Below are 16,634 nucleotides of genomic sequence, written 5' to 3' on the forward strand. Positions count from 1 at the left end.
TTCGGGCCGAGGAGGGCCCGCGATGGGCTCCGGCGGGCCGCGCGGTGACGACAGGTGGCGGCGCGTGATTGGTGGCGGTGGCGATGTCCGGATCGGACCGGACACGTCCGACGTGCGGAGAGGAGCAGGGCTAGGTCTAGGGTTGGAAGGGAGCTGGAATTTTCGGGGGTGTGGCCTTTTTTATAGGTAGGAGGAGCTAAGAGGCTCCAAATTGAGCACGGTTTGCGGCCACGCGATCGTGATCGAACGACCTAGATGATGGAAGGGGTTTAGGTGGGTTTTGGACCACTTTGGAGGGGTGTTGGGCTGCAACACACACGAGGCCTTCCCGACTCCCCGGTTAACCGTTGGAGTATCAAACGAAGTCCAAATGGCACGAAACTTGACAGGCGATCTATAGGTAGTAAACCAAGGCCGCTTGGCAAGCCTCAGTCCAATCCAAAAACGTTTAATACCCACACAGGAAAAGAGGTAGAAAGGGGCACCTGAGGACATAGCAGCGTCGGAATGCAAAACGGACAACGGGGAAAATGCTCGGATGCATGAGACGAACACGTATGCAAATGCGATGCACATGATGACATGATATGAGATGCATGACAAAGACAAAACAACACGAAGACAAAAAACCCGACAACGAGAAAATATCATAACTTAGTGCCGAAAATGGCAAGAGTTGGAATATAAATATGGCAGGTTACATACGGGGTGTTACAGCTCCTAAGTCAGGGAAGGCTCTGATTACCAACTTGTAACACCCACGATACGGCTATATTTCTCACGTGTCGGAGCATGACTTAGAGGCATAACCGCATTGTGGGCATGTCGCTAGAGGGGTAATCTTTACACAACCCATGTACTGAATAAGAAATGGGTAAAGAGTTGGCTTACAATCGCCACTTCACACAATACATAAATATAGCATTACATCATCCAGAATACAATCAAGGTCCGACTATGGAACCAAAATAAAAGAAGACAACCCCTAATGCAAAAGATCCCCGATCGCCCCGAATGGGCTCCACTACTGATCAACTAGAATCGAAACAACACAACGAACACCATCTTCATCGAGCTCCCACTTGAGCTGGGTTGCGTCACCTACACTGACATCATCGGCACCTGCAACTGTTTGGAAGTATCTGTGAGTCACGAGGACTCAGCAATCTCACACCCGCGTGATCAAGATTATTTATGCTTATAGGTAGGAAAAGGTAGTGAGGTGGAGCTCCAGCAAGCACTAGCATATATGGTGGCTAACTTACGCAAATGAGAGCGATAAGAGAAGCAAAGCACGGTCGTGAACTAGAAGTGATCCTGAAACTACTTACGTTCAAGCATAACACAACACTGTGTTCACTTCCGGACTCCGCCGAGAAGAGACCATCACGGCTACACACGCGGTTGATGCATTTTAATTAAGTTAAGTGACAAGTTCTCTACAACCAGACATTAACAAATTTCCATCTGTCCATAACCGCGGGCACGACTTTCAAAAGTTCAAACCCTGCAGGGGTGTCCCAACTTAGCACATCACAAGCTCTCACGGTCAATGAAGGATATTCCTTCTCCTAGGAAGACCCGATCAGACTCGGAATCCTGGTTACAAGACATTTCGACAATGGTAAAACAAGAACAGCAAAGCCACCCGGATGTGCCGCCAAATCCCGATAGGAGCTGCACATATCTCGTTCTCAGGGCACATCGGATAAACACTATGTACAACTAAACCAACCCTCAAGTTTCCCCGAGATGGTGCTGCATGTGGCTTTGTTTTGGACCAACACTCAGAGAAGCACTGGCCCAGGGGTTTAAAATAAAGATGACCATTGAGTCTGCAGAACCCAAGGGAAAAAGGCTTAGATGGCAAGTGATAAAACCAAGGTTGGGCATTGCTGAAGGAGTTTTATTCAAGGCAAACTGTCAAGGGGTTCCCATTATAACCCAACCGCGTAAGGAACGCAAAATCAAGGAACATAACACCGACATGACGGAAACTAGGGCGGCAAAAGTGGAACAAAACACCAGGCATAAGGCCGAGCCTTCCACCCTTTACCAAGTATATATATGCATTAATTAAATAAGAGATATTATGATATTCCAAACAAAATCTATGTTCCAACATGGAACGAACTCCATCTTCATCTGCAACTAACAACGCTATAAGAGGGGCTGAGCAAAACGGTAATATAGCCAAACAACGATTTGCTAGGACAAGGTGGGTTAGAGATTTGACATGGAAATATGGGAGGCATGATATATCAAGTGGTAGGTATCACGACATAGCAATAGAGCGAGCAACTAGCAAGCAAAGATAGAAGTGATTTCGAGGGTATGGTCATCTTGCCTGAAATCCCACAAGGAAGAAGAACGAGTACATGAAGAAGACAAACAAACATAGTCGAACGAATCCTCACAACTCCGGGACGGAACCGAAGTTAACAAGGGAAGCAACCCGAAAAGAAGCAAACAATATAGTAAACAAGCAAACATAACATGGCATGATGCACAATCAAGTATGATGCATGTCCGATTTAATAAGGCATGGCATGGCAAAGTGCACAAGCAAAACTATAAGTTAAGTAGAGCTCAATATGCAATGAGTTGCATATTGACGAAACACCACATGGCTTATTTAGTTCTCTCCCGTTTATGTACCCAACAATATTAAATATTGTTAAACATGGCAAGAGGTGAAGCATAAGTAAACTAAACATTTAGGCAAGTTTAAATAAGGCCGGAAATAACAAACAACAATTCCGGTAAATTCCCATATGTTTATCACTTTGGTGCAACAACAATTTTAAACATTTAATTGTTACTAGCACTTATGCCCGTGCGTTGCAACAGGAGAAAAATTGGACATGTCCTCAAATTAAGTGAAAATTGTATGTGCAAACACAGTTGTTCTTCACTACAAGGAAAGCCCTAATTGTTATGTCCATTATTTAAAAGTGTGCTATCCATTACAAAATGGTATTTGGTATATCTTTTTCAATAAGAACGTGTATTAATTGAATATGTAGTATAAGGTTAGATTACCTCAACCCATATTTACTCAGGCTTGTGCAATACTCAGAAAATTTAGTGTATTGTATGACAATCATGAAACCACACCGAACCAGGACCATGGTCCAAAATGTCACTATCATCTATAATCAACTGAACACCGACACTAAAAAGGGTAGTGGTTCTAAAATTCTAAAGAAAATTTAGATCCTCTACCAAATCTGTCAAGACTCCCTGAAAATAAACCTCCTCAAAGAAGAAGATGAGAAGGAGAGAAATACACAGTTACAAGCCAAAGCTTGATGACACAGCCAACATTAGATGCTTGCTCAAGGTTTCCAACAGATTTTCCCCAGGAAGAGGAGCTCCCAGAACAAACTCAACAAGCTCAAGCAACGACAGCAGGTCCCTATTACAGCAAGAGGAAAAAAAGAGGAATTGGACAATGAGAAGCAGCAAACAATGTTGTGACACAGTAAGCTTGCAAATAAACCACACTATTTGAAATAATATACCGCAAAGAATGAGAAAATGTGCATGTAGATTCGCTAAAGAAAGACTTTTCAAAAGCACATTTACTCGTGGAGCTATGCAAAAAAGAAATTACCTTCCGAAATGCCACTTATGTTGCCAAAAGCTAAAAAAAAGCAGCGAGCAACGGCACTATTTTTATCACAGCATCATATATTCTGCAAATATCTCAAAACATATATGTCCTAGAGTGAATAGAAAAAAAAAACTATGACTGAATGGACCAATTGTTCCAGCACTCGACTCTATATCCCTTGCTAGGTGTTTGTCTCTTAATTGGGAGTTTATCTAAATGATTGAATTCTAATCAGGGATCAGGACTGGCTCTACTATCTGCAGGCAAGAATATGATGTTGGCTTGCTAATGTTCAGGGGAAGAGAGTAGCACCTAACGCTAGAACTATGATCGGTTAGCTCCCAAACTTGAGAATCATGTGTGCACTGGCAGCAGCAAGAGGATGTTTCAAAGGTATGTTTACTGGGCATGCCTATTGACCATAATGCAAATAAAGTTCTGCTTCATCGCAGTTTGGACTACACAATAAGTGTAGAATGCAGCTCTTTAGTGTTTCTACATGTCTTTAATGGCACTGATTATCTTTCTGGTCATTAGTTTACCAAGTAAAATTTATTATTGACTTACTTTGGTTGATATATTTGACACAACTATCTGGGACTTTTCTGTTGTTCTTGAGCCGGCAACATGACCAGCCTCGGCGACTTTGCTGAAGGCACCATTGAACCAGCTTGTTCCAGCAGACACATATCAACAAGTAGAGGAAATAAGGGTGAAGGATCAGCCATACTGATAAAGGACATCATATGTTACTCCAAAGGTGCAAATATGTTACAAAGGTCTACATTTCATCAAGATACATTAAAACTTGATCACCAGATGATATAAAACACACACACATATTGAGTAATTCAACTGTAGCAAAAGCTTGTAAAAGAAGAGACCCGTTGGTTTTCACAGCAGGGCCTGTATCATTTAGCTTGCGCTCTACATCTAGCAAATCAGCCATTGTTTTGTCAGAAACATGGAACCTTTAGATTCAGATAGGATAAGTAACAACGACAGTCAACCAAATAACACTTGTAACTAAATTATGCGGACTAACCTGAAACTGCTTTTAGATGAGCTAACCTGAAACTTTTAAGCGGACCTGAAACTGACCTGAAAGGCAAGAGATATGGGGTGGAGCTGGTGGCGTGGAGGTTGGGCCTGATCCTGCCTTGGAGTGACAAGATGACCGGACGAGCTCTCCTCACTCCGCCACAGTCGGCGTCGTGCTTCTGCGACTCCGCTCCACGAGCGTGGCGTGGTGTGGCCGATGTAGGAGAGGAGACGGGATGGAGGTGGGGGGAGCTGATGCTTCTTCGATCCAGCGCTCGATGGGACAGGACAAAGGAGGATAGAGCTCCGCCTGTCGCGCCCATCCTTGAATCCGCTGCCCTGTCCCTCCGCGGGAACGCCGTGATCCAGGGCTTCGCTCGACAAAGGCCTCCCGTGCGGCGCGCTGGCCGCCTTCAACCAGGAAAACGGCGGCGGCGCCCAATCCTATTTTGCGAGAGAGAGAGACGTGGGTCGGGAGAGGGCACAAATCCTCGCCGGCGTCGACCGGCGGCCGGTGCAGCACCAGATCGAGCGTCGCCGGGGTCGGTCGCCTCGTGGCGGCTGAGATCGGGAGGAGAGGGAGAGCTAGCTCTGGTGGTTGCGCCATTATTTGTTGGGCTGCAAACAGGCATGTGGGCCTGATTTACTGGGCCGAAGCGCAGTGGCAGGTATTGTTTGGATTGTTTGATGCACACGACGTGGTTCCCCGAATTAGTACCACCTTGTTTATATATTTTATAAATTGATGAAAGCGTAAATTTACAGGAAGAAAACGTATTGTGACAGTGAACCCACGGAGTCAATCCATGCTTTATTATTAGGGATAGATGTGTGTCGTTCAGTTCAAGAAAATACCAATTTCATTTGGTCAACTCTTAGATTTTGTTCTATATAACCAAATTCACTCACGGATGTTCACGACTGTGAGAAGGTGCCAGCATGAGAATCCAAATCACTTGGGTTTGATCTATCATCCATGCCATGTATGCTAACTCAATGCAGTAACATGGAATGACTCCATCTGCAGTTGCTTGATTTGCCACCATACCAAACTCTCCACCGCTTAGATCGACATAAAGGTGGTTACTGGAGTTTAGAGATTTTTCTTCATGGGAGTTATGCAGATGGATAGAGGAGAGTCTTGTTATTAATTACGGGACCATACTCGTCGCTCCTACAGATCGGGGTCTCCTTCCACGGCCAGAAGGGATGCCTCGAGGGCCTAGACTTGTTAGAATAGGCTAGCGACTTGGTGCTCTGGCGGCCTAGATCGGACATGATGAGGATGATGGACGCAACCCTTCTTGGTGCTACTGTAAATTCTGTTGGGAAAATGCAATGCATCCCACTTCAGATGGTTCGTTTAGCTCTATAACAAATGGCCCAATATGATTGAATTAATTTATTAGCACTTAGCAGTCACTAAATCATGAAAAATAATATTGTTCTTAATAGAGAAGAATAGAATAGAATTACTAACCTTTAGATTCTCGGTGCCATTTCATCACTATATGACCTCGGAAGAAGCAGTAAATTGGCTTGCAGGAAGCATGGCACGGCCATGAGGTGCAACACGTACATACACCACCTCATAGCAAACATCCGCCACCCTATGGATTCCTCATGAAATCAAACTATGAACTAACTATGAGCATCTTTTATCTTAGCCTCATCTCTGAACATAGATGTAACCTGTACTACCTCAGCATTGTCTTCCTGGTTAGGACAGATCACTGCATGAAACGTCACACATGATTAATCAGTCAAAAAGGACTATCCGAAAAATAAACCAAAACATTGTAGGATTGGCTAATGACTTTCTTTCACCACACGTGCTTTCCATGAGATAAATCCATATTGTAGCACAAGAAACAATCACAGGTTTCCAGCTTCTGAGGGCAACATTACCAATGTTTAAGGGATGTAAACCATCAACATCCTTGTCTAGGCTAATGCCCCTAAGAATATTTTGCACATCCATATGCTGATTTACACAGTATCATCATATAAAAAGAAAGCTTGATGATGCATTATACCAGCAAAACATGGACATAAACAAAGTTGAATCTTGACCAACATATACTGAAAAACAAAAACTGAAATCAAATACAACTGAAGTTGCTCGTCTATTACCATCAGAACTAAAATACTTCGTATTATTCAATTAGATCAAAACCGTTCTCTAGCACATCTCACATGAAATATTTTGCTAATTCATGAATCAATCCACATGCATTATCCATCACATTAGCAAGTAGCATAGATACACGTCATTCTATAGCTGAGAATAAATTAGAGAGAGAGAGAGAGAGAGCTGTTTTCGGTGCATCAAAAGAGGAACTTTTGGTGGCTGCTCTCCATCAAATATCAATGGAATCTCAATACTAATTAGAGAAGGGAGAGGAACTTACAGTGGCCGCTCTGCATCAAATGTGTCGATGCAACACATGTTTTTCCTCTTACCTAGGCCTTGTCCCATCGGCTGCCGTCCAACAACAGTAGTAGCACCATCAGAGCAAGCTACCACGGGGCTCCAACCCAGCCCTGCAGGATCCCGCTACCCCTTCCTGAAGTCTCCTTCCTTTCCTTCTTCCTCCCGGCTCTCTCTCATCTCTCTTTGGACGTACTCAAGAGAGCTGTTGCAGGCGACGGGCACCACCAGAACTTCCCCGCTGCTTCTCGTGCCCTCTCCTTCCCTCTGTCTCTCACAGGTGCAGCGCCACCTTATCCATGGAGAGACTCCGCCGGAGCTCCCCATCTTGGTCGGAACCGGGGAGGAACGCCGCCGCCATGAACTTGGAGTTGAAGCCCCGTCGCCTGACCTCCTCCCGCGATTTGTAGATCGCCTCCACGCCATCCCCTGAACAGGATCCAGCCCCTGCCTCGACTCCTCGATCGGATCTGGCTGGAGATCGCCGCCGCCGCGCCCAGCATTGTCTGCATCGCGACCCCATCTCGCTCGGAACCTGACTCAGGAAGAAAGAGATGTTGATGGACTGCGGGCCGATTATGTAAAAAATGAGATGTTTTTCTGACAAACATGCTGAACAAAACGTTATTCACTTAATCGTGGACTGCGGGTTAATTACCCGAAATCACAGGGTGTGTTCTGCAAAAACACCGCGACGGTGAACCCCGAGACTCAATCTGCGCTTTATTATTAGGGAGAGATTATCATGATGCGAATGACATGTGCAAGTTTTATGCGATATTTATGAAAATGTTGATAAGAGCATTTTATGAAGCATTTGTCATCGTGGTAGAAAGAAAGGGGTGCCACAGCGACGAAACGGAAATGATGCCATGGCAACATATTGGTTCCGGTAGCTCATGGAGATACCGGTGCAAAAGGAAAAATGACGGGAGCGTGCGAAAGATGGTGGGGTGATCCCGGTTACCGGGTTCCCATGGGTCGACGACGGTGACAAGGTAAAAGAGGGGCAACGTGCACCGACAATTCGAGCACGGAGCAAGCACGAGCATCTCATACATCACACATGCATTCGTTCACGCGCGGTCGTATCGAGGTTATACCTTCGAAGCGTGCGTTATCGGAGGGGTTCGAGTTCGATGCGGTGTAGGGGAAGTAGACATTCTCGGGACGTTTGTAGTGGAAGTAGTCGTTCCACGATGGTAGTAGAAGTAGTGGTACTGTCGGTCCTCGACGGAAGTGGTACACGTTTTCCTGTAGATGTTCGGGTTAACGAGGGGTACTTGGCGCAACATAGGTCTCCAGGTCGTCGGGTACACGTTCACGAAGTAGTCGTACACGTCGACGGTAGTTGTTCACTTGACGGCCTTCAACGGCGGTAGTTGTTCTCGTATCATCGTGGAAGTAGTTGCACATCTCATAGTGGTACTTGACGGGTCCGAGGACTCCAGGGTCGTGGTACTTGGCAACAACCGGGGCGGTCTTGACGCATCCGACCCGAGGGACTTGGCGTGTCCAAAACGTAGCCACACAAATGTCTCGGCCGGAAGCACTCGTTCGGGTGTCGTTGGCCTAGCGGGTCATGGTACTTGGCGATTTCGGAGACATCGAAAGACATCGAAAGACGAACTTGGCGGTCCTCCCTGACCTGGTACATGCCGTGCATCATTCCGTTGACCAACATTGCATGTAGGCGACAGAGAGGTCTCTTGCGGTCTTCCGGTCAACGTGAACAGGAGGCCTAGGCAGGGCACGTCGGATGCAAGAGGAACCAGGGTTCCTGCATGCCATGACGGCTTGCGAGAGGATGAACGAAGCAGCGGTCCAGCTGCACCGAGAATGGGCGTTTCTGGCCGGATCCAGGGCGAGAACGGTGGAGATGGCCGGCGGGGTAGGAGGCGCGAGCACAGGGACTTGGCGCGGTGGGGCTCCTCAACGCAGGAAGCAGCGGGCAATGGGGCTGGTCGTCAACGGTGAAGGGGCATCGGGACCTGGACGGCTTGCCGACGAGGAGGCGCCATGGCGACCAGGTTCACCGGTAGCAACCTCGCAGGCAGAGGAGACTGGCAAGACGCGGTGCTCGGAGGAGGCAAGCGGGAAAAACGAATCAGGTGCTCGGGGTCGAGCAGAGGCGACGTGAGGAGGGAGCGGGGCTTCTCTCTGGTGCATTGCGAGGAGAGCGAGAGGAGGGAGAGATGGGGATCGGGGAGTTTCGAGCGAGGAGCGCTCGCTGTCTCTGGCGGCGCGAGGGAGACGAGGTAAGGGATCGAGGGAGAGATGCACTCGCGGGAGGGAGAGGGGATCGAACTCCTGGCAGCGCTAGAGGGATCGAGCAGGGAAGCGAGAGGGGGGGTTTGGTCGGGCTAGGGTTGAAGGGGTTAGGTGGGCCAGCGCGGGATGGGCTTTTGTGGGCTGAGGAGAGCATGGCTGCGAGGGTGCGAGGAGGGGTTACGTTCAAGCATAACACAAGACCATGTTCTCTTCCCGGACTCTGCCGAAAAGAGACCATCACGGCTACACACGCGGTTGATGCATTTTAACTAGGTTAAGTGTCAAGTTCTCTACAACCAGACGTTAACAAATTCCCATCTGCCACATAACCGCGGGCACAACTCTCGAAAGTTTAAACCCTACAGGGTGTCCCAACTTAGCCCATCACAAGCTCTCACGGTCAAGGAAGGATATTCCTTCTACCGGGAAGACCCGATCAGTCTCGGAATCTCGGTTACAAGACATTTCGAAATGCTAAAACAAGGCCAGCAAGACCGCCCGATGTGCTGACAATCCCGATAGGAGTTGCACATATCTTGTTCTCAGGGCAACACCGGATGAGCACTCCGTACAACTAAAACCAGCCCTCAAGTTTCCCTGAGGTGGCGCTGCAAAGGACTCTAGTTCGGACCAACACTTAGAGAAGCACTGGCCTGGGGGGGTTAAAATAAAGATGACCCTCGGGTTGGCCGACCCAAGGGAAGGGTAATAGGTTGTTAGGCAAATGTAAAACCAAGGTTGGGCCTTGCTGGAGGGGTTTTATTCAAAGCAAACTGTCAAGGGGTTCCCATAACACCCAACCGCGTAAGGAACGCAAAATCAAGGAACATAACACCGGTATGACGGAAACTAGGGTGACAAGAGTGGAACAAAACACCAGGCATAAGGCCGAGCCTTCCACCCTTTACCAAGTATATAGATGCATTAATTAAATAAGAGATATTGTGATATCCCAACACATCCATGTTCCCACATGGAACAATCTTCAACTTCACCTGCAACTAGCAACACTATAAGATGGGCTGAGCAAAGCGGTAACATAGCCAAACAACGGTTTTCTAGGAATGTGGGTTAGAGGCTTAACATGGCAATATGGGAGGCATGATATAACAAGTGGTAGGTAGCACAGCAAAGCGATAGAACGAACAACTAGCAAGCAAAGATAGAAGTGATTTCGAGGGTTTGGTCATCTTGCCTGAGATCCCACAAGGAAGAAGAGTCCATGAAGAAGACAAATGGACGGAGTCGAACGAATCCTCACAACTCCGGAACGGAACCGAAGTTAACAAGAGAAATAACCCGGAAAGAAGCAAGCAACATAGTAAACAACCATCACATGAATATGACATGATGCGCAACCAAGTATGATGCATGTACTGTTTAAAGAGGCATGGCATGGCCAAGTGCACAAACAATACTACAAGTTAAGTGGAGCTCAATATGCAACGAGTTGCATATTGACGAAACACCACATTTGTTTATTTAGTTCTCTCCTAATTATGTACCCAACAAGGTTAAATGTGATTACACATGGCAAAGAGGTGAAGCATAATAAAACTACATATCTAGGCAAGTTTAAATGAGGCCGGAACAACAAGCAACAAGTCTGGAAAAATCCTCATGCGCAATTTATGGGTTTGGTACTGTTCTGCCCTAAACACAATTTTAGAGTTATTAAGCATGCAAGGTAAATACATCATGTTAATCTATGCATTTTTCTACCCCATTTACATATAAAGATTATTTAAATCCGAGCTACGGTTGATTAGTTATGAATTAAATCATTTTAACATGGCAATAAGGTAAATTATATGCAAACATCATTATAAACATTTCAAACATGCACGAAAGTTGGATATTATTGATCTACACAAAATTCTATGCATTTTACATATAAAGTTTGTTTAATTCCGATGCACGGTTCATGAGTAATTATATGCATGAAGGCTAGGGGGTTTTCCGCAATTCTGAAATTCTACGGATAATTCGCTAAAATCGCTGGAACAGGAAAAAACCCATAACGGGCCAAATTTGCTAGACTAGGCCACAACAGGAGCATACAGATGGCGGGGTGGCTCACCCTGGGCCAAGGCCCGATCGACAAAGGAGGGAGGCCGGAAGGGGCACTGGGCCTGGCGCGGACCATGCGTTGGCACTGGACGGACGTGGGTCGGCTGGGTCAACGGGCACCGGTGAGCGCCTCCCAGCCCGGAGCAGGGGACAAGGCGGCGCTGTACCCGGCCGCCAGCTACGTTGGTGCGCGGCGGCATAAGGCTCCCCGGTGAGCGAAACGACGATGAGGCATGGAAACGGGCAGATCCGGGGCGGTAGAGGCCGGATATGGCTCCAGGGGCTCATTCCCGGCAACGACGAGGACCGGTGGAGCTCCGGCGACGAGCTCGAGGCTGCCTCGGCTGTTGCGGCAGCGGCGGATCCCTGAAGGGGGTTTCAGCGAGGCACGGGATCAGTGGAGCCGTGGGGCGGCACGAGTCAATGCTCCGGTGAGCGGGCGGCGAGGCTGCAGGCGCTAGGCGGCGGAGATGGCGGGGCTGACGTGGTGGTGCGGGCGCCGGGTGCGGGAGCGCGGTGGCGGGGAGCGAGAGCCGCGGGCGATGGTGCACGGGCTCGGGGACGGGCCCCGATGGGCTTGGCGGGCCTCTCTTGGGCCTGGGCGGGCGCGCGGTGGTGGGAGTGGGGTAGGGGGCACGTGGCGGCGCCTGGTTGGCCGAAACGGCGATCAGGTGGTGGCGCGGCCACTGGGATACCGACAAGTGGCGGAGGAGGAGGGGCTCGATGCGGAAAACAATGGGGAGTGGCGCGCGCTGATGGTTGGGGCGGCGCGGAAAACAAGGAGGGGGTTAGGAGGCTGCCAAAAATGGAAGGAGAGGGGGGTTTAAATAGGAAAGGAGACTAAGATTAGGGTATGGAGGGGTTTTGGAGCATTTCAGAGCCTCCGATCATGATCGTGCGGCTCCGGACAGGGGGGGGGACTAGGTGGGGTTTGTGGGTTGTGTAGGATGGCTTGGGCTGAGAGGAGAGAGGAGAAAGAGTGCAGCCTGATGACGGTTTTTGGAGACCGAAAACGTCCGACGTTAGACCGAATATAATGCCGCTATAGTTATCCGTTGGGGCGTCAAACAGACTCCGAATGCGATGAAACTTGGTCGGCAGCCTACCTACAACATAACAACACGGCATGACAACTTTCAACCCATTCCGAGAACATTTTTCGGCCACTTATAAAATACTATTTCGGACATGCCACGGGCGCGTGCAAGCATGACTGGGCTCAGAATGGACAACGGAAGGAACAGGGAGGCCGGGGCGGATGCAAGTTTTGAAAACATGATGATGCAATTCACTTGATGACATGGCAAGATGCAACACACAAGCGAATGACAAGGCAACAACAACGAAAATTGGAAGACACCTGGCGTATCGGACTCGGGGCGTTACATAGAGCCTCAACTGCTAAAACCTCCAAGCTAACTGGAGAGGCTGCTGGAGAAGGAAAGAAGAGAAAAGAAAGGGTCAAGAAGACCACTGCCAGAGTACTTGGTAGATCCTCCATTATGAGAGATTCGGAATAAGAGGAGGAGGAAGAGGATGCTGCACCAACTCCTAAGGCTCAGAAACTTATGGGAGATGCAATCAAGTCAGGGGCTGCTTCATTTAAGCCCAAATCTGCTCCCAAGGCTGCTGCTCAGAAACCCCCAAAGCCCAAGAGGAACACCAGGAGTATACCTGCTGAGGAGAAGAACAAGGCCCCAGTGCCTGAAGCTGAAGAAGAAGAAGATGATTCTCATGTTTTGAGGAAGTTGAAGCCCAAAATTCCTCACCACAATGATGCTCATCCAGTCGCTGAGGACACGCACATTAGGAAAGATGCAGGATTGATGTTATGGAGACAGTCTGATCCCTATGCTGTTAGGAGGAGGACTGCAGTTGACTACAAGTTCAATACAAAGGAACAACAAGATTTCTATGAGACCATTCTGATTGACAAGAAGCCCATAGTGTGTGACATGAAATGGGTGGACTGGGAGTTCATCCGAAAAATGAAGATCACTTCCCTGGAGTGTATGACAGCTTTAAGGCTTGTGGAGTAGATGAATTCGTTGGACAAAAGCTCACCAAATGGAATGATGAGTTGATCATGCAGTTCTATTCCACTGCCCACTTCTATCCAGATGGGAGGATAGTTTGAATGTCTGAGGGTACCAGGTACCACTCCACAGTTGATGAATGGGCCAAGCTAATCAATGCCCAGAGGAACATGAAGATGACTTGGATGTGTATGCCACCAAGAAGAAAGACCACAACTCAATGGCAAACATGTATAAGGAGATCCCTGATAAGGCTTTGGAAACTCACAAGCTTGGATCTATGCATTTCTTGTTGTCTAGTCTGCCTACGATCAACTGGATCTTAAGGCACACATTGCTACCCAAGTCAGGAGATCACAAGATGATCCGAGGACACTCCATCAACATGCTGCAAATTTTTGATGTCCCCTAGAAGTTCAAAGTGATGAGCTTGATTGTAGTAACGATCAAAAGGACTGTTGCTGATCAAAAGAGGAGTTGTGGATATGCTCCACATATTCAGGAGCTCATCAACTCTAAGATGGGCACAGGGACTTACTTGCTGGACAAGGAGCATCTACCTCTATATCCTGAGTTTGAATACAACACTGTTGTGATGAATGAGGAAGAACCATCAGTAGCTCAAGTCCAGGAGAAGAGACACAAGGAAAAGGTTGAGAAAGCTGCCCAGATGCCAAGTGTTGAAGAGGCATCTCGAGTCTTCTTGAAGAGCAAGCAAGATCAGTTAGGCTATCTGATTCAAGCTACACTGAGGATTGAGAAGGGCTTGGCCACCCTGACTCAGAATCAGGAGAGCCTGGAGAGGATTATGGAAACAAAATTCTATGATCTTGATCTGAAGGTGACTGAGATTCAGACTGCAATTGAGCTGCTTTAGGAGGAAGCAGAGGAGAGGAGAGGCACATCTTCAAAGACTGTGTCCACTCTTGATCAACCCACTGCAAGTAAGAACACTTCCGTTCATCCTATAATATTTAAAACTAGATCAGTAAGAATTGTAGGGGAAATGGGTTTATAGCAACATAGAAAATCACCAATGCTTATTTTGAAAAACTGAAGAAACATGTTAATTATGACATATCTTCTCAAAAGATCAATGTGCAAATGAAATAATTGGTACTACGACAACAACCAAATTCTGGAACATCAGAAGCTATAATTAACTACAACGACGCTACAAGTTCTTACTCATGTACAATAAATAAAAAATGAACATTTTATGGGGAAGGTAAATATAACTGCAATAGCATAGCGACAGTGTTTGGATGATAACAAATTGATACTAACAGGTGTGTACATGCACAAATTTAGTAACATAGAACTAATAGCACTAAGGCCATCCACTATGTATGCCAAAACTGGTGTAAAGACAACTGTTGCTACATCTCGCACCGGTGCCCTGAACTGGCGAGCTGATGCAGCGGAAAAAAAATCAGGGACCCGGACTCCGGAGCATGTAGTATTTTACTGCTTGGCTGATCATATGTGTGGACCAAAGTTGGCTGCACAAACTGCTGAAGTGGTGCCAAATAATTTTCTAATGGCACCACTGATGAGATGGCAACAATTTAAGATACTAGGTACAAACCGTGACACTGTCTTAGGATGCGTTTGGTTGAAGGTGTGGCATGAATGGGTTGGGACCATGACAGTGTCCGAATCACATCTAACAAATGATTTGTAACAACAAAAGATGGTCTAACCTTCTCTGCACATGCTAGAAACTTCCTCCCAATGTCCACAGAATCAAATGCAAGTAGCTTCACACATGGAGATTGATGGTGACAACGAGCAGATAGATCTTTAGCCACCCCGCTCCATTCGTTGCCATTGATGGTCTTAGGGAGCTACAACAGGAAGAAACGACTCAAATCGACCTCCGGGTAAAAATCCTTCATTCCAAGTCATAACCCAAGAGAGAGAAGAGAGGCATACTCGGGTGGTGAAGGAGTAGTCGCTGGAGGAGGAACCGCTGGAGATGTCTTTGAAGAAGACCATGGCGACCCGGCGGTAGGATGCGAGACGACGAGAGCGAGGAAGCGGCTATAGCTTAGCAAGGAAGGAAGGAGGAAACAGGGGAAATGTGACTTGTGGTTGGGGAGAAAAGGGGGTGGGGAAGGGGGCGTGGGTAGATATTTTGGCGGTAGGCCAAAATTTTAGAAATGTGGAGGGAACTTTGCGCGCGGTGCCACCGGGCCATTCACTTTGAACGATTGTGTGCATCGCAAACGATTCTTCTGCTTTATGCGCATGGATGAGTTTGATAATTCAAATTTTGGTCTCAAGGCAGGAGAACATTCACTTTGAACGCGCGTGGTGCCGCCTGACCATTCACTTTGAATGATTGTGTGCATCACAAACCATTCTTCTGCTTTACGTGCATGGGATGAGTTTGATAATTCAAATTTTGGTGAAAATTTCCCTGGGTACGTCATTGCATAACAGTAGACAGACCACACTTACTGAATCGAGCAATTTCAGTAATTACACAGAGCCAATTGACCTAAACATTGCTCTAACAAAAGACCAGCATTAAAAACAAAGCCTAAGTACGCATAATTAAAAATCCGCCGCCGCGCCGGCCTATGCATCGCCGGTGTGAGATGAGATGTCGATGACTTGTCTTGGTGACATGCCGCTGTTGGTGGACTCCGCGTCCCCCCTGCTGAAGTCGACCGCGTCCTCATCCTCGTCCTCGGCGCTACCCTCAAGGTTGTAGTACTCGTAGTAGTGGTTGCGCCAGAGCTCGCGTTGGTACTCCACCGCCGATTCCTCGATGGACAGACTCTTCTATACCCTGACCTCGGCCACACGCAACTCCTCCTCCCGGCGCTCCTCAATCTCCGCCGCCTCCTGCATCTCCAGCTCCCGCTCGGCGACCTCATGAGGAAGCAGGTGCTCCATGGCCATCGCCGCCTTTTCAGACATGGGTTGCATGCTGGAGTCCGAGGTGGCCTGGAATATCCTGGCGTGTGCATCCTCGATCTTGGCATGGATGGCCTCAACCCGGGCCAGGGCGACATCAGCGGCACGAACGGCAGCTCGAGCGCTCTCGGCGTTTGCAGCCACCGTCGCAGCAGCAGCTGCAGCCGTCTCTGCCCTGCCGGCTTCCACAGACGCCCTCTCGGTAGAAGCGACCGCACTCAATGCGGATGCGGCGGCACTCTCG

At 47.9% G+C, this 16,634-nt stretch overlaps 1 protein-coding gene across 5 annotated transcripts; it reads right to left on the reverse strand.

Moving 5' to 3' along the window:
- Window positions 1-3,038: 3,038 nt before the first annotated feature.
- On the reverse strand, window positions 3,039-7,638 carry LOC119316757. 5 transcript variants are annotated; one of them, XR_005153275.1, is made up of 3 exons: window positions 6,359-7,638; window positions 4,184-6,267; window positions 3,039-3,418 (listed from the first exon to the last, which is right to left on the reverse strand). XR_005153275.1 is itself a non-coding variant. In XM_037591137.1 (3 exons), exons 1-3 carry the CDS (start codon window positions 4,978-4,980, stop codon window positions 3,398-3,400), a joined length of 387 nt encoding a protein of 128 aa, XP_037447034.1. In that variant the 5' UTR covers window positions 4,981-7,638; the 3' UTR covers window positions 3,039-3,397. The 5 variants fall into 5 exon arrangements, 1 of the variants encoding a protein (XP_037447034.1); XR_005153278.1 differs by having other exon boundaries at window positions 4,184-4,286; window positions 6,138-7,638; XR_005153277.1 differs by having other exon boundaries at window positions 4,184-4,345; window positions 6,138-7,638.
- Window positions 7,639-16,634: the final 8,996 nt, after the last annotated feature.

This window comes from Triticum dicoccoides, chromosome 6A (genome assembly GCF_002162155.2).
Source record: "Triticum dicoccoides isolate Atlit2015 ecotype Zavitan chromosome 6A, WEW_v2.0, whole genome shotgun sequence".
NCBI classification, from domain to species: Eukaryota; Viridiplantae; Streptophyta; class Magnoliopsida; order Poales; family Poaceae; genus Triticum; species Triticum dicoccoides.

What these genes read in the sequence shown, in the direction of transcription:
- LOC119316757 (XM_037591137.1), bottom strand. Translation starts at nt 4,980, where the DNA reads ATGGGCGCGACAGGCGGAGCTCTATCCTCCTTTGTCCTGTCCCATCGA. An exon ending in CCATATCTCTTGCCTTTCAG is followed by an intron (nt 4,287 to 4,717) that starts GTCAGTTTCAGG and finishes TGCTGGAACAAG; the next exon opens with CTGGTTCAATGGTGCCTTCA. An exon ending in TGTCAAATATATCAACCAAA is followed by an intron (nt 3,419 to 4,183) that starts GTAAGTCAATAA and finishes TTGCTGTAATAG; the next exon opens with GGACCTGCTGTCGTTGCTTG.